The following is an 18,675-nucleotide window of genomic DNA, read 5'->3' as shown; positions in this document are numbered from 1 at the left end:
TTGGAGTGGATATAATGTCGAAAAGATGAATGAATCTGTCAGTATCAGTAACCCATGTACTGGTAAGTCTCTGGATCATTTATATACATTATCACTTTTCTCAGTACTTATTGAGTGCTTGATGTAAAAGTGTCATTATTTTTTCAGATGTGGATGAATGTCAGTTGATTCCATCTGTTTGTGGTCCAAATTCCAACTGCACAAATGTAAATGGAGGTCACAATTGCTCGTGTTGGGATGGATTTACTACTACACTCCCAAATCTCACCATCAGCATCAATAACACATGCACAGGTGGGATCCCACATCACATCTTTGATTTATTTATGATCAAAAACAACTTGGATTTAGATTTATATTAATGACAGTTTTGTTATGTTGGTGCTGTTTTGATGATCTGAACAAAATCTAAAAAATATTAGATTCCACTCAACATGCTTAGTTGATCAATTGTCATGCTTTATCAATTTTCTCATTCCAGATATTAATGAATGTCTCAACTCATCTTTGGTTTGTGGACCAGACGCATATTGTCTCAATTCCAACGGAAGCTTCTCGTGCTCTTGTCTTAGTGGATATAATGTCACAAAGATGAATGAATCTGTCAGTATCAGTAACCCATGTATTGGTAAGTGTCTGGGTCATTTATATACAGTATCACTGTTCTCGGTACTTATTGAGTGCTTGATGTAAAAGTGTCATTATTTTTTCAGATCTGAATGAATGTCAGTTGATTCCATCTGTTTGTGGTCCAAATTCCAACTGCACAAATGTAAATGGAGGTCACAATTGTTCGTGTTGGAATGGATTTACTTCAACAATCCCAAATCTCACCATCAGCAGCAATAACACATGCACTGGTGGGATCTGACATCACATCTGTGTTTTTTTATGATAAAAAACAACTTGGATTTACATTTCCATTAATGACAGTTTATGTTCTTTTATGTTGGTGCTGTTTTGATGATCTGAACAAAAACTAAAAAATATTATATTCCACTCAACAAGTTTAGTTGATTAGTTGTCATGCTTTATCAATTTTCTCATTCCAGATATTAATGAATGTCTCAACTCATCTTTGGTTTGTGGACCAGACGCATATTGTCTCAATTCCAACGGAAGCTTCTCGTGCTCTTGTCTTAGTGGATATAATGTCACAAAGATGAATGAATCTGTCAGTATCAGTAACCCATGTACTGGTAAGTGTCTGGATCATTTATATACATTATCACTGTTCTCAGTACTTATTGAGTGCTTGATGTAAAAGTGTCATTATTTTTTCAGACGTGGATGAATGTCAGTTGATTCCATCTGTTTGTGGTCCAAATTCCAACTGCACAAATGTAAATGGAGGTTACAATTGTTCATGTCGGGATGGATTTACTGCTACATTCCCAAATCTCACCATCAGCATCAATAACACATGCACAGGTGGGATCCCACATCACTTCTTTGTTTTTTTATGATCAAAAACAACTTGGATTTAGATTTCCATTAATTACAGTTTATGTTCTTTTATGTTGGTGCTGTTTTGATGATCTGAACAAAAACAAAAAAATATTAGATTCCACTCAACATGCTTAGTTGATCAGTTGTCATGCTTTATCAATTTTCTCATTCCAGATATTAATGAATGTCTCAACTCATCTTTGGTTTGTGGACCAGACGCATATTGTCTCAATTCCAACGGAAGCTTCTCATGCTCTTGTCTTGGTGGATATAATGTCACAAAGATGAATGAATCTGTCAGTAACAGTAACCCATGTACTGGTAAGTGTCTGGGTCATTTATATACATTATCACTGTTCTCAGTACTTATTGAGTTTTTGATGTAAAAGTGTCATTATTTTTTCAGATGTGAATGAATGTCAGTTGATTCCATCTGTTTGTGGTCCAAATTCCAACTGCACAAATGTAAATGGAGGTCACAATTGCTCGTGTTGGGATGGATTTACTGCTACACACCAAAATCTCACCATCAGCATCAATAACACATGCACAGGTGGGATCCAACATCACATCTTTGTTTTTCTTATGATCAAAAACAACTTGGATCTAGATTTCCATTAATGACAGTTTATGTTCTTTTATGTTGGTGCTGTTTTGATGATCTGAACAAAAACTAAAAAATATTAGATTCCACTCAACAAGTTAAGTTGATCAATTGTCATGCTTTATCAATTTTCTCATTCCAGATATTAATGAATGTCTCAACTCATCTTTGGTTTGTGGACCAGACGCATATTGTCTCAATTCCAACGGAAGCTTCTCATGCTCTTGTCTTAGTGGATATAATGTCACAAAGATGAATGAATCTGTCAGTAACAGTAACCCATGTACTGGTAAGTGTCTGGGTCATTTATATACATTATCATTGTTCTAAGTACTTATTGAGTGCTTGATGTAAAAGTGTCATTATTTTTTCAGACGTGGATGAATGTCAGTTGATTCCATCTGTTTGTGGTCCAAATTCCAACTGCACAAATGTAAATGGAGGTTACAATTGTTCATGTCGGGATGGATTTACTGCTACACTCCCAAATCTCACCATCAGCATCAATAACACATGCACAGGTGGGATCCCACATAACTTCTTTGTTTTTTTATGATCAAAAACAACTTGGATTTAGATTTCCATTAATTACAGTTTATGTTCTTTTATGTTGGTGCTGTTTTGATGATCTGAACAAAAACAAAAAAATATTAGATTCCACTCAACATGCTTAGTTGATCAGTTGTCATGCTTTATCAATTTTCTCATTCCAGATATTAATGAATGTCTCAACTCATCTTTGGTTTGTGGACCAGACGCATATTGTCTCAATTCCAACGGAAGCTTCTCATGCTCTTGTCATAGTGGATATAATGTCACAAAGATGAATGAATCTGTCAGTAACAGTAACCCATGTACTGGTAAGTGTCTGGGTCATTTATATACATTATCATTGTTCTCAGTACTTATTGAGTTTTTGATGTAAAAGTGTCATTATTTTTCAGATGTGAATGAATGTCAGTTGATTCCATCTGTTTGTGGTCCAAATTCCAACTGCACAAATATAAATGGAGGTCACAATTGCTCGTGTTGGGATGGATTTACTGCTACACTCCCAAATCTAACGATCAGCATCAGTAACACATGCGCAGGTAGGATCTAACATCACATCCATGTTTTTTTATCAATATCGACTTAGAATTTGTTTTTCTATAAATGACAGTTTATGTTATTTTGTGTTGGTGCTGTTTTGATGCTCTAAACAACCACAAAATTCATTAGATTCCACTCAACAAGTTAAGTTGATCAATTCTCATGCTTTATCCATTTTCTCATTTCAGATATTAATGAATGTCTCAACTCATCTTTGGTTTGTGGACCAAACACATATTGTCACAATTCCAACGGAAGCTTCTCATGCTCTTGTCTAAGTGGATATAATGTCACAAAGATGAATGAATCTGTCAGTAACAGTAACCCATGTACTGGTAAGTGTCTGAATCATTTACATACATTATCACTGTTCTCAGTACTTATTGAGTGCTTGATGTAAAAGTGTCATTATTTTTTCAGACGTGAATGAATGTCAGTTGATTCCATCTGTTTGTGGTCCAAATTCCAACTGCACAAATGTTAACGGAGGTCACAATTGCTCGTGTTGGGATGGATTTACTGCTAAACTCCTAAATCTAACGATCAGCATCAGTAACACATGCACAGGTGGGATCTAACATCACATCAGTGTTTTTTTTATCAATATCAACTTAAAATTTGTTTTCCATTAATTTTATTGGTTAAGTTCTGTCCTCTTTTCTGTTTTGATGCTCTTAACAACAACAAAAAATATTAGATTCCACTCAACAAGTTAAGTTTATCAGTTGTCATGCTTTATCAATTTTCTCATTCCAGATATTGATGAATGTCTCAACTCAACTTTGGTTTGTGGACCAAATGCATATTGTCATAATTCCAACGGAAGCTTCTCATGCTCATGTTGGAGTGGATATAATGTCACAAAGATGAATGAATCTGTCAGTATCAGTAACCCATGTATTGGTAAGTGTCTGGGTCATTTATATACAGTATCACTGTTCTCGGTACTTATTGAGTGCTTGATGTAAAAGTGTCATTATTTTTTCAGATCTGAATGAATGTCAGTTGATTCCATCTGTTTGTGGTCCAAATTCCAACTGCACAAATGTAAATGGAGGTCACAATTGTTCGTGTTGGAATGGATTTACTTCAACAATCCCAAATCTCACCATCAGCAGCAATAACACATGCACTGGTGGGATCTGACATCACATCTGTGTTTTTTTATGATAAAAAACAACTTGGATTTACATTTCCATTAATGACAGTTTATGTTCTTTTATGTTGGTGCTGTTTTGATGATCTGAACAAAAACTAAAAAATATTATATTCCACTCAACAAGTTTAGTTGATTAGTTGTCATGCTTTATCAATTTTCTCATTTCAGATATTAATGAATGCCTCAACTCATCTTTGGTTTGTGGATCAGACACATATTGTCTCAATTCCAACGGAAGCTTCTCATGCTCTTGTCTTAGTGGATATAATGTCACAAAGATGAATGAATCTGTCAGTATCAGTAACCCATGTACTGGTAAGTGTCTGGATCATTTATATACATTATCACTGTTCTCAGTACTTATAGAGTGCTTGATGTAAAAGTGTCATTATTTTTTCAGACGTGGATGAATGTCAGTTGATTCCATCTGTTTGTGGTCCAAATTCCAACTGCACAAATGTAAATGGAGGTTACAATTGTTCATGTCGGGATGGATTTACTGCTACATTCCCAAATCTCAATATCAGCATCAATAACACATGCACAGGTGGGATCCCACATCACTTCTTTGTTTTTTTATGATCAAAAACAACTTGGATTTAGATTTCCATTAATTACAGTTTATGTTCTTTTATGTTGGTGCTGTTTGGATGATCTGAACAAAAACAAAAAAATATTAGATTCCACTCAACATGCTTAGTTGATCAGTTGTCATGCTTTATCAATTTTCTCATTCCAGATATTAATGAATGTCTCAACTCATCTTTGGTTTGTGGACCAGACGCATATTGTCTCAATTCCAACGGAAGCTTCTCATGCTCTTGTCTTAGTGGATATAATGTCACAAAGATGAATGAATCTGTCAGTAACAGTAACCCATGTACTGGTAAGTGTCTGGGTCATTTATATACATTATCATTGTTCTCAGTACTTATTGAGTTTTTGATGTAAAAGTGTCATTATTTTTTCAGATGTGAATGAATGTCAGTTGATTCCATCTGTTTGTGGTCCAAATTCCAACTGCACAAATGTAAATGGAGGTCACAATTGCTCGTGTTGGGATGGATTTACTGCTACACACCAAAATCTCACCATCAGCATCAATAACACATGCACAGGTGGGATCCAACATCACATCTTTGTTTTTCTTATGATCAAAAACAACTTGGATCTAGATTTCCATTAATGACAGTTTATGTTCTTTTATGTTGGTGCTGTTTTGATGATCTGAACAAAAACTAAAAAATATTAGATTCCACTCAACAAGTTAAGTTGATCAATTGTCATGCTTTATCAATTTTCTCATTCCAGATATTAATGAATGTCTCAACTCATCTTTGGTTTGTGGACCAGACGCATATTGTCTCAATTCCAACGGAAGCTTCTCATGCTCTTGTCTTAGTGGATATAATGTCACAAAGATGAATGAATCTGTCAGTAACAGTAACCCATGTACTGGTAAGTGTCTGGGTCATTTATATACATTATCATTGTTCTAAGTACTTATTGAGTGCTTGATGTAAAAGTGTCATTATTTTTTCAGACGTGGATGAATGTCAGTTGATTCCATCTGTTTGTGGTCCAAATTCCAACTGCACAAATGTAAATGGAGGTTACAATTGTTCATGTCGGGATGGATTTACTGCTACACTCCCAAATCTCACCATCAGCATCAATAACACATGCACAGGTGGGATCCCACATAACTTCTTTGTTTTTTTATGATCAAAAACAACTTGGATTTAGATTTCCATTAATTACAGTTTATGTTCTTTTATGTTGGTGCTGTTTTGATGATCTGAACAAAAACAAAAAAATATTAGATTCCACTCAACATGCTTAGTTGATCAGTTGTCATGCTTTATCAATTTTCTCATTCCAGATATTAATGAATGTCTCAACTCATCTTTGGTTTGTGGACCAGACGCATATTGTCTCAATTCCAACGGAAGCTTCTCATGCTCTTGTCATAGTGGATATAATGTCACAAAGATGAATGAATCTGTCAGTAACAGTAACCCATGTACTGGTAAGTGTCTGGGTCATTTATATACATTATCATTGTTCTCAGTACTTATTGAGTTTTTGATGTAAAAGTTTCATTATTTTTCAGATGTGAATGAATGTCAGTTGATTCCATCTGTTTGTGGTCCAAATTCCAACTGCACAAATATAAATGGAGGTCACAATTGCTCGTGTTGGGATGGATTTACTGCTACACTCCCAAATCTAACGATCAGCATCAGTAACACATGCGCAGGTAGGATCTAACATCACATCCATGTTTTTTTATCAATATCGACTTAGAATTTGTTTTTCTATAAATGACAGTTTATGTTATTTTGTGTTGGTGCTGTTTTGATGCTCTAAACAACCACAAAATTCATTAGATTCCACTCAACAAGTTAAGTTGATCAATTCTCATGCTTTATCCATTTTCTCAATTCAGATATTAATGAATGTCTCAACTCATCTTTGGTTTGTGGACCAAACACATATTGTCACAATTCCAACGGAAGCTTCTCATGCTCTTGTCTAAGTGGATATAATGTCACAAAGATGAATGAATCTGTCAGTAACAGTAACCCATGTACTGGTAAGTGTCTGAATCATTTATCTACATTATCACTGTTCTCAGTACTTATTGAGTGCTTGATGTAAAAGTGTCATTATTTTTCAGATGTGAATGAATGTCAGTTGATTCCATCTGTTTGTGGTCCAAATTCCAACTGCACAAATATAAATGGAGGTCACAATTGCTCGTGTTGGGATGGATTTACTGCTACACTCCCAAATCTAACGATCAGCATCAGTAACACATGCGCAGGTAGGATCTAACATCACATCCATGTTTTTTTATCAATATCGACTTAGAATTTGTTTTTCTATAAATGACAGTTTATGTTATTTTGTGTTGGTGCTGTTTTGATGCTCTAAACAACCACAAAATTCATTAGATTCCACTCAACAAGTTAAGTTGATCAATTCTCATGCTTTATCCATTTTCTCATTTCAGATATTAATGAATGTCTCAACTCATCTTTGGTTTGTGGACCAAACACATATTGTCACAATTCCAACGGAAGCTTCTCATGCTCTTGTCTAAGTGGATATAATGTCACAAAGATTAATGAATCTGTCAGTAACAGTAACCCATGTACTGGTAAGTGTCTGAATCATTTATCTACATTATCACTGTTCTCAGTACTTATTGAGTGCTTGATGTAAAAGTGTCATTATTTTTTCAGATGTGGATGAATGTCAGTTGATTCCATCTGTTTGTGGTCCAAATTCCAACTGCACAAATGTAAATGGAGGTCACAATTGCTCGTGTTGGGATGGATTTACTACTACACTCCCAAATCTCACCATCAGCATCAATAACACATGCACAGGTGGGATCCTACATCACATCTTTGTTATTTTATGATCGAAAAAACAACTTGGATTTAGATTTCCATTAATGACAGTTTATGTTATTTTATGTTGATGCTGTTTTAATGATATGAACAAAAACTAAAAAATATTAGATTCCACTTAACAAGTTAAGTTGATCAGTTGTCATGCTTTATCCTGTTTCTCATTCCAGATATTAATGAATGTCTCAACTCATCTTTGGTTTGTGGACCAAATGCATATTGTCATAATTCCAACGGAAGCTTCTCATGCTCATGTTGGAGTGGATATAATGTCACAAAGATGAATGAATCTGTCAGTATCAGTAACCCATGTATTGGTAAGTCTCTGGATCATTTATATACATTATCACTGTTCTCAGTACTTATTGAGTGCTTGATGTAAAAGTGTCATTATTTTTTCAGATCTGAATGAATGTCAGTTGATTCCATCTGTTTGTGGTCCAAATTCCAACTGCACAAATGTAAATGGAGGTCACAATTGTTCGTGTTGGAATGGATTTACTTCAACAATCCCAAATCTCACCATCAGCAGCAATAACACATGCACTGGTGGGATCTGACATCACATCTGTGTTTTTTTATGATAAAAAACAACTTGGATTTACACTTCCATTAATGACAGTTTATATTATTTTATGTTGGTGCTGTTTTAATGATATGAACAAAAACTAAAAAATATTAGATTCCACTCAACAAGTTTAGTTGATCATTTGCCATGCTTTATCCTGTTTCTCATTCCAGATATTAATGAATGCCTCAACTCATCTTTGGTTTGTGGACCAAATGCATATTGTCTCAATTCCAATGGAAGCTTCTCATGCTCTTGTCTTAGTGGATATAATGTCACAAAGATTAATGAATCTGTCAGTAACAGTAACCCATGTACTGGTAAGTGACTGAATCATTTATATACGTTATCACTGTTCTCAGTACTTATTGAGTGCTTGATGTAAAAGTGTCATTATTTTTCAGATGTGAATGAATGTCAGATGATTCCATCTGTTTGTGGTCCAAATTCAAACTGCCAAAATGTAAAAGGAGGTTACAATTGCTCATGTTGGCATGGATTTACTGCTACATTCCTAAATCTCCCTGTCAGCATCAATAACACATGCACAGGTGGGATCTAACATCACATTTGTTTTTTTTAATGATAAAAAAACAACTTAGATTTTGCTTTCCATTAATGACAGTTTATGTTATTTTGTATTGGTTCTGTTTTGATGATCTTAAGAACAACAAAAATCATTAGATTCCACTCAACAATTTCAGTTGATCAGTTGTCATGGTTTATCAATTTTCTCATTTACATTTAACTTGAGCTTGATCAAAACTAACTTGCGAGTGACTCACACCATTTATAAGAGTACAGTGCTGATAAATATGACCTCAACAACCAGATGCATTACACTTGTGCAGTTTCTTCGAGTGGTTTGCATGATTCAATTTTAGTCTTTCTAAAAAAGGCAGTGCGGATCCTATACATCTGGGGACACTAAGCAAACCATTGTGGGGGCCCTTGTCAAGTATCATTTTTATAAACATAAAATAAAAAATAATAAAAATTATCACAGCTGTCAATTTTTTATTTTTCAACATGATAAATATAGTTAACTCTAGAAAGCTTAGAATATGAAAATACATAACTAATTCTCTAAATGTGTTGACAAAGCAGATCTTGGCAAACAAAGTACAATGGATTGCATGCAGTAACCCATGTAGTGTCAGGGTCATTTATAAAATAATGTTCAGTTGTTATGGGGATCCTATTTAGATTTTTTTAAAAAGATCTTTGGCAGTTTCTAGTTTTGTCTACATTTGTGAATGAAGCATTTTCAGGATTTGAGAACAGCATAAACTGTGTGCGATACATTATTTGTATGATAATACTCTTAGTACATTATATGTGTCTGCATGTAAATGTTTTGCTGAAACTCTATACTGTAGTAAAACTTTTATTGGAAGTATAGTTTATATGTAACACTAACACCACCACAAACAGGTATGTACAGTGAAGCAACATCTAAGATTTAGCGTTGACGTGTATTTTTTTATCTAATACATTTTTGTCATTAATTTTTATCTATTTATATTTTGCTAGTATACTCCACATTAACAACGCAACAAGCAGGTATGTATAAAATAAAAACAAATGTTGATTGCGCATTAGTGTGAATCTCATTAATTACTTCTTTATGGACAATAATATTGCAAACAATAAAATAGATTTTTGTATTGTTTATTATGCTATTATTTTCTACAGTGACATCACCACTAACAGGTATTTGTAGTAAAGAAACATTTGAGATTTACCTTTTAATTATCTTTGATAATTAATGTGAATCATATAAGATTATTTTTTTATTTTACACAACGTTATGACTTGACCACACCGGGATGAAAATCGCTGACGCTTTGACCATTTTTAGCCGTTTATTCCGAACTAATTTTCACTGTCGATGAGCCGACATAGATGCCGCTTAATGAATTACAGAAATATCACACAAGGTGACACTGCGCAATTTATGCTTCTGACACTCACTTGTCACACAGAAGAAGTGAACTTGCTTCCTCTTTGTCAAATCTGTGACCCAATTCAGGGCGTAGGGGTGGGAGAAGGGTCTAGCTGCAGACCAGATGCACTCTCAGGCCAGATGCACTGTCAGCGGCGCATGCGCACTCCGACACATGCAGTCTCAGCCGCGCATGCGCACTCAAACAAACGCACTGTCAGACACGTGTGTGAATTAAATGCACCTACAGGCCAATTATAAGTATATTTATTAAATATTCAATTTATTTATTTATTTATTCTCATACAAGATCAAGTCGAAGTAAAAGTGTTATTATGAATTATTTGACAAATATAATCGAAAACGTTCTTTAACATTATCAGACGAATGTTGTAAGTATATTGATTTCATTCATACAGTATTAGATAGATGTAAAGTATCGTTTTAATATATAAGATAATGTTTTCGAAACCTAACTTAATCCTTATAATCAATGGTAGATATATCGCATCTATGATACTTGGTTAACGATACATGTTCTTCATACAGTAATTTATTGAAGAACAAACGTTATCTAAATTAATTTTGTAGCGTTGCTTGAAAACTCACAGGAAAGTTTGTAGGTGACTTGCACTTTATAGTTATTTTTTTGACAATGTGTTTCTCAAAATTATTTAATATGACGTTGAAATCTATCAAATATAGGGATGTAACGATTCACTCAGCTCACGATGCGATTTATTCAAGATTTATTTTTACAAAATGAACAACTTCCCTTGTATAGTTTCTAAAATGCTTCACGTTTCTTTGTATAATAAATTATGTTTTATTTCAAACAACAAAACTAACCTGCAATATTAAAAGAAATTAATATTAGAACAATTATTTTTATATAAACAAACTATATATATATAAACTATAATATATATATATATATATATATATATATATATATATATATATATATATATATATATATATATATATATAGTATGTCTATATAATAAAACTTTATCATTAAACCATTGATTAACAAGCACCTGTTAATTGTAGAATGAGACATTTATGTATATATGTGAGTTTGTTTATATTTTTAGGGTGGAAGATTACGTGTACAAGAAAAGGTTTTATTTAGTTATGTATTTTCATTATTAGTGCAGATGCACATTAATGTATTTCAGCTATAATTATAATAAATACCTGGCCTTGAACTGAACCACCAGTATTCACGGTACTCTTAAAAAGCAGTAACCTTAACATTTTATTAATAAAATCTTACAGTTCACCTTGTGAAATACGTTAGAGCGTGCATGGGACGAGTGCGCATGCGCGGCTGACAGTGCATGTGACGAGTATGCGATACTGTAAAATTTGGTTCACGAGTGAAGGAAGGATGGAACGGGAGATTGACCGACGGATCGGTGCAGCTTCTGCAGTAATGCGGTCGCTGTACCGGTCTGTCGTGATGAAGAAGATAGGGTGAGAAGCTCGGTCACTCGGGAGGAGCTCAGAGTAGATCCGCTGCTCCTCCACATCGAGAGGGGTCAGCTGAGGTGGCTCGGGCATCTTTTTCGGATGCCCCCTTGACGTCTTCCCGTAAAGGTGTTCCGGGCATGTCCCACCGGGAGGAGACCCCGGGGAAGACCTAGGACACGCTGGAGGGACTATGTCTCCCGGCTGGCCTGGGAACGCAGATTAAATGTAGATTACGTAGATTAAAACAGCCCAACGGTATTAAATTAACCGACATTATAAATTAAAAAAACATATTATAAACACAATTAAGGTTAATTGACAACATTATATATAATATTAAAAAAGTAATATTGACGGTTTTGTGAATAGCATACTTTTATTTAACTAAAGTTTTGACGAATTATTTAAAAATGTTACGTCGTAACAGGCACGCCTGTCTCGGGAAAGCCAAAGATGTGAAGCATACATTCGTTCTATCCTTGAAAACCAAACAAAATAAGGTCGCATTTTGGGGCTTCTTTTGAAGCAACCCACGAATCGGGACAGTCTTATCAGCCCTCAGGTGCGCTGCTGTGACTCAATCGGTCTTAAAATTCAGCCTTCAAAGCACACAGCCCCCGAATTGAGACGCAGCCAATGTGTGCTCGGCAAGACCGTTTAGTGCTTGAGCGCAATCAAGTCGTATATGTTGTGAACGCACGCTCCTTCGACAACGCTCACATACGCTTTGTGGTCGTCCAGAGGATATCGTTTATAGTCATTATATTTTGCCGGAGTATCGCTTTAAAGCCCTCATCATTTGATTGACGGGGCGAATAATAACAGCTTCATCAAATACAAAGCTTGCTACAAAATCTGGCTCAAGAATATAATATGCTATGATCACTATTAATTTGAATTTTCTTTGTTTAATTGTGTCGATACACATACACATGTAAATCATTTTTTCTTTACAGTTATTAAAATGTCATTGACAATCGATAAACCTTTCGATACCAGACTCGCCAAAACTGTTGACAGTTTTTACAAAGATTTTGCCCAAACAATCCAGGATGCAGTGAGTATTTCACATGTCCTATTACGTAAATGTATGTTTGTATTTATTTGTTTGTGAAGTATATCAAACAATACCTTATACTAAGTTATGCTATTTTAGCATGTGCAACATGTATGTCACACTGTACAGCCCTGATATATGTGTATATATATAATATATGTGTATACATTTACAGGTCGAACGAAGTTACAAAAGTTTGCTACAAAACTACAAAACCGATTCAGTAATAGTCACTGGCTTCAGGTATGGTCACTAACATTTAAAATGTCTGAATTATTATTGTTTCAGAAACCTTTTGTCAATACAGTGTTCTCCAACTTGTGTGGTTTGTGTTTTGCATCATAGACCAGGTAGCACTATAGCAGACTACACGATTACTGCAACCAACAGCAATCTGAATTTTACCTCAGCAAACGAAAATCTTTCCAAAATTCTCTCGAGTAAAGGACACCCTGTTGCTCCCAATGGCTTTGCTCAGACTGGTCAGTGTTGTGAATGTTTAACACAAAGTTAAAACATTTACTTCTCTTCTGTCATGTGTTATGTAGCTGTGTGTTTGTGATATGAGCCATGTGTATTTATTTTCAGAACAAACGACCCTGATCAGTACATCAGGTAAATTCTATCCTCAGCAAAAGTTGGAGCTAAAATGTCCACAGTCTGTTTACGGAAAAATAACATGGAAAGTGAATGAAAAAGAACCAGACAGCACAACCTATACCATTTCAGATGAGGGTGGCACACTTAAATTCAGTGCTGCTTACAGTGACAATGGTGAGTCGAAGAAGTGTTTTTTTTGTGTTGTTACAATTTATACAGATATTTCTAAATTCGCTGGCAAAAATTATAATTAAATAGCATATTTTCGACCAACAAATAAACCGGACATCTCTTTGGTTTCCTAAGATTAAAAGCACTAAAAACACTTGACGCTTATAAGGATTCCCCCCAGAGAACCATTGGTATTTATCAATTGATGATTGACTCTTCCTTCCCCATTCATGATAACAGCAGAGGCGCAGCTTGTTAATCTCTATTACCTTTGGTCATACTCAATTGCTAAACCAAGATTATTCCAAATCTGTATGGAACCAAGTAGCTCTACAAAAAAATCGCATTTTTTTAGTACAAGCAGTAAATAAATAAAATAATTCTCCACCCTACATATTTTTACTGTAACAATGGATCTGTTTTTCCCCACGTGAAGGCAGATACTCATGCATCACACAAACTGGTTCAATACCTTACATCCAGTGGCAAGATATTAGCATCGAACCAGAACCCAGTATCAGTGTGGGTGACAATAAACGTGTTTTTCCATGTGATGGAAGGACTGTTCAGTTAACATGCTATGTTAATGAAGGCTACAGTGTTGAGTGGGTCAAGAATGGCATTGTGCAAGCATCAGGTTATACATAATGCATCAATCATTATTTACAATGAGAAAATCCACAATGGCTTTAATTATTGACAAAAAAAAATTTCTCTGTTTTCCATCAGTAAACAGGTCAGGTTCCATCACAGTAAACCATACAATTCCAAAGCAAAGTTGTGAGGAAGACAACTTTACCTGTCAACTGAAGGGTTTACCAAAAGTACTTTTTAATTACGATTATAGCATGAGCAACGTCACGGTAAAGACGAGCACAGGAGGTAAGTCTTCTGTTCCTCAGTTGTTATATACTGCAACAGCAAGTTTTTTATATGGTCGAGTTTATCTTGACTCAAATGTGTAAAGACCTCACATAATAATCACCACTGCAGGGTAACAGACACCATGTCGTCTAGTGTTTAAATATTTTAAGAAATTGCACCGCTATATAATACTCAGATGGTACTGTGAATTAAACACATACAGAATATGATGTATACATATGTTTTGTGGCACCTAAACAAATATTTCCAAATGCCAGATTTTAACTGTCAAAATAACACACTTGGATTTGGAAAAACAAATGATATGACTAAAGGACTGTGTGAGAGTGGCAAGGAAGGAAGCATAACGTATAAATGCATATCAAACGTTTGGGAAATAGAACAGGATGACTGTGTGTTAAAAGTAATCAAAGATCTTGAAAGCAAATTGCAGGTAAATATATTTATTTACTTGGGAAAAACAATCAACTGTCTGTTTCAAATGTTTCTAATAACTCAGAATTGTTGTGCTTTGTATCATAGGGTTTAGCTGTGACTGCTATTCCAGTGTTTATGGCAAACCTCAGTAGTGCTGTTGATCAGAATAATGCTAGTGTGACGCAATCTGCTGCGACTGTCAACACAATTGTCAAGATCCTCTCTAACATTGCTGATTTATCAAAAGACATTACCCACAATAAACCTGTTATGGAGGTATAGTCATGTTTTATTTGTTTTGCTTTGGTGTGTTTAGAACATTAAAATTATTGTATTAATATTGTATTAATATTAATTAGGTAAATAATTATATATAATAATTTAAATCGTAAAAACTCTCATTATATTAAACATTTTTTATTACATTTTCAGAGTTTTTTAAACACAGTGGACATCATCGTGTCAGATAATTCCAGTAAAACTTGGAGTAATTTGAACAAAAAAAACACGACAGGAAACACCAGCGTTAAACTTCTGCAAGCTATTGAGAATATAAGTGATCGACTCTCAGATGTGTTTGCAATTAATCTGTCATCTATTCAGTTGATTAGAAACCAAACTTCTCAACTGCCAAACTCAATGACTCAAATTGTGATACCAGATATTTCTGAAAATACCTTTATAACCGTGATATTCCTTTCAAAGCTTAACGATGTTCTTCCTACTCGTAACAGTTCTAATAATGACAACAGTGCATCACAAAACCGCATTAATGGAGACGTCGTTGTGGTTAAAGTTAATGAAACAATAAACAACATTTCTTTTACTTTTGACATTACGAATATATCATTGGGAAATCCTCAGTGTGTCTTTTGGAACTTTACTCTTGACCGATGGGATTCCACTGGATGTAAAGTCAAGATAACAGGGAATGAAGGGAAGAAGGTTACATGTGAATGCAACCACACAACCTCTTTTTCAATTCTGATGTCACCGCCTGGAATTGATCATCCTGCCTTAGCCTATATAACATATATCGGTGTTGCTATTTCAATAACCAGCTTGATTCTGTGTCTCATTATTGAGAAGATTGTATGGAAGTCAGTAAATCGTAATGACACGTCATATATGCGACACGTCTCAATAGTCAACATCGCTCTGTCTCTGCTTATTGCAAACATCTGTTTCATCATTGGAGCTGCAATCGCAGATCAAGATAAGTCGATCTCAGTAGGTCGCTGCAGTCCAGTGGTTTTCTTCATGCACTTTTTTTATCTTGCCGTTTTCTTCTGGATGCTCATTTCCGCCCTTTTGCTCCTTTACCGTACTGTTGTGGTCTTGGCTCAAATGTCAAGGACTATTATGAGGGTCATTGGCTTCACAGTTGGTTATGGTGCGCCTTTGCTCATAGCAGTTATTACTGTCGCATCCACAGCTGGACCTAAAAACTATGTCTCAAAAGAAAACGCATGCTGGCTGAACTGGGAACAATCTAGGGCCCTACTGGCGTTTGTGATTCCAGCTCTGACTATCGTTTTCATAAACCTTGTGGTTTTGATTGTGGTTGTGTGCAAGATCTTAAGGAGAGGAGTTGGTACTGCATCTCAACCAGCTGAAAGACATATCCTTATAGTCATTGCCCGATGTTTGGCCTTCCTGACTCCTATCTTTGGTCTAACATGGGGATTTGGCATTGGAACCATGGTGTCACGTGACATTGGCATTCATGTGGTGTTTGCACTCCTAAATTCACTGCAGGTACCACTTTCTGTCTCTGTGACATTTATTATATTTATTAATGTTATTTATTATGTTTTTAAAGCCACTTTATTTATTTATTTTATAGGGATTTTTTGTGTTGGTGTTTGGAATACTTTTAGACGGCAAGGTATGAGTTCAGTCTGTTGCATTGTGTGCATTGACAGACACTCCTGTGATTCTACTGGGGTTGGATATGATTAAAAATAACTATGTTATTTTTTATTCACAGAGGCTTCCAACATATTCTTTCATGTTAACTATAAGTCTATTTCTGATTGCAGGTCCGTGAGGTACTTGGAGGAAAGCTGTCACTGAGTAGCCTAAGTTCCAGTCCTACCAGGGTAAAATATGTTACAGTTTATAAAGTACACTGCATGTCTTGCTGAAAATGAGTCCTGTAAAAACAGTTTTTCCCTCCAAAGTTACTTGTTTTCTTGTAAATTTGCAGTCTTTTTCTGTAATTTTACGTTTTTGACTGAATTTCAATAGTACATGAAAAAATACAAAAACACAGTTTTTTGACATTATACGTGAAATATTTTTACAGAGTAGTGCTAATCTATGTATTTTTCCACCTGATGTATCTTGACTCTGACATTTATACATTTCAGAGCACTAATCCAGGAGTGTCATCTTCAAGTGGACTGGGACTCTTTGCAAGACTGCGCAGAAGTGAGTAAAACACTTGCAGTACTCTGGAAAAAAAAATGAATCACTTGTTGTTTTTCTCATGTTTAAATCACACTGGATTAAAGATTTTGCAGAATGAATAAATGCACTGGATATGTTACGACAGTTCTTGAATAACATGTAACCATCTATTTGCAGATGTGTACAACGTATCTAATCCCAGCTCATCTCGACCTACTAACAGCTCCGTTGCTTCAGAGAATTTAATGAATCCCTAATTTATCATGTTATTATATTCAACCAATGTCATTATTCAAAACAATTTAATCTGTTACGATGATTATTGTAAAATGAGGTGTACATTTTGTCATTTTGCTTTCCGGTAGCTCATTGGTTAGAGCATTCTCGTTAACAACGCAAGGTTGTGGGTTCGATCCCATGGGATTGCAAATACCTATGTAAAAATGTATAGGATAAAACAATGTAAGTCCCTTTGGATAAAAGCGTCTGCCAAATGCATAAATGTAAATGTATTTAACAAACAATTAATTATGTTGTTAGTGGTTGGTAAGCACTTTTTTTTTATTCATTTTAATCATACATTAAAGTCATAGCAAGTTAGCAACAACAAAAACACAACTATTGAACAGTTCACTATTAAGGGAAAAAGAAAACACACATTGACTTCAGGTAAGCTATCGGAATGGAACGAGTCATTACTGCCATATATTGTTACAGCTAAATGTTCCTGGGTTTGTTGAATGTTTAACTGCTAAAGCAAAAATATGATTATATTAAGTATGTTTTTGATGTAATAACTAGGTTTTTGAAATCAATATACCCACACTTGTGTAATGTGTAAGCCCTATATTGACTTATATTATAATATTAAAATAAGATATTTTAATTAGTTGAACATTGTTGTTCTTTATACTGTTTTGACATTATGTTCTTCATCATCTGGCTATCTGAAATATAAACAAAAACTGTATCAAAATATTTCACAATCTGATGGGTAAGCCATTAGTTCTTAACCATATTAAATATATTTTAACACATAACCAACAAATATTTAACTGAAGAAATCTTTTGTACACACAATAAAACATATTTGTGTGTTTAAATATAGCCTACTTAATTTAGACAACCTAAATCAATATCTTAGCAATCAATTATGCAGGCGTGATTAAGACATGTATTCAAGAATTTTATCAAAAAACAGAATGATGGATTGTTTCAGCCTTAGTCAAAGGCTGCAGAAACATTGTTCATTTTTTTTATGCATTTCAAACCATTTTACACGTTATAGGTATTCCTCCAATTTATGAAATCCAGACAATTGGTTGATGAAAAACTGTTTAAAATGAATATACAATTTACACAAAACGAAATTCAAATCTTCTAAATTAACAATTGTTTCTACAAAATGAAAATTAATGAAC

The 18,675-nt window shown here is 34.6% G+C and overlaps 1 protein-coding gene across 1 annotated transcript; it reads left to right on the top strand.

The window, feature by feature from the left end:
• Positions 1 to 1,733: 1,733 nt before the first annotated feature.
• LOC130433963 (uncharacterized) lies at positions 1,734 to 18,063 on the top strand. The gene is made up of 34 exons (XM_056763771.1): positions 1,734 to 1,770; positions 1,856 to 2,002; positions 2,196 to 2,342; positions 2,428 to 2,574; positions 2,767 to 2,913; positions 2,998 to 3,144; positions 3,334 to 3,480; positions 3,566 to 3,712; positions 5,044 to 5,190; positions 5,276 to 5,422; positions 5,616 to 5,762; positions 5,848 to 5,994; positions 6,187 to 6,333; positions 6,418 to 6,564; positions 6,754 to 6,900; positions 6,985 to 7,131; positions 7,321 to 7,467; positions 7,553 to 7,699; positions 8,465 to 8,611; positions 8,696 to 8,842; positions 9,825 to 9,854; positions 12,669 to 12,769; positions 12,945 to 13,012; positions 13,115 to 13,251; positions 13,358 to 13,543; positions 13,977 to 14,177; positions 14,270 to 14,422; positions 14,683 to 14,858; positions 14,948 to 15,118; positions 15,275 to 16,600; positions 16,689 to 16,730; positions 16,885 to 16,944; positions 17,215 to 17,275; positions 17,432 to 18,063. Exons 1-34 carry the CDS (start codon positions 1,734 to 1,736, stop codon positions 17,509 to 17,511), a joined length of 5,622 nt encoding a protein of 1,873 aa, XP_056619749.1. The 3' UTR covers positions 17,512 to 18,063.
• The last annotated feature ends 612 nt before the right edge of the window (positions 18,064 to 18,675 follow it).

This window comes from Triplophysa dalaica, chromosome 13 (genome assembly GCF_015846415.1).
Source record: "Triplophysa dalaica isolate WHDGS20190420 chromosome 13, ASM1584641v1, whole genome shotgun sequence".
Classification (NCBI taxonomy): Eukaryota; Metazoa; Chordata; class Actinopteri; order Cypriniformes; family Nemacheilidae; genus Triplophysa; species Triplophysa dalaica.
Note: the sequence above shows the minus strand (reverse complement) of the source record. Positions and strands in the feature narration are given on the sequence as shown.

Bases quoted from the DNA above. Each gene is read 5' to 3' on its own strand.
- LOC130433963 (XM_056763771.1), top strand. From the start codon at position 1,734: ATGAATGAATCTGTCAGTAACAGTAACCCATGTACTG. The intron at 7,700-8,464 runs GTGGGATCCTAC...TTCTCATTCCAG, and splicing joins CATCAATAACACATGCACAG to ATATTAATGAATGCCTCAAC. The intron at 14,178-14,269 runs GTTATACATAAT...GTTTTCCATCAG, and splicing joins TGGCATTGTGCAAGCATCAG to TAAACAGGTCAGGTTCCATC.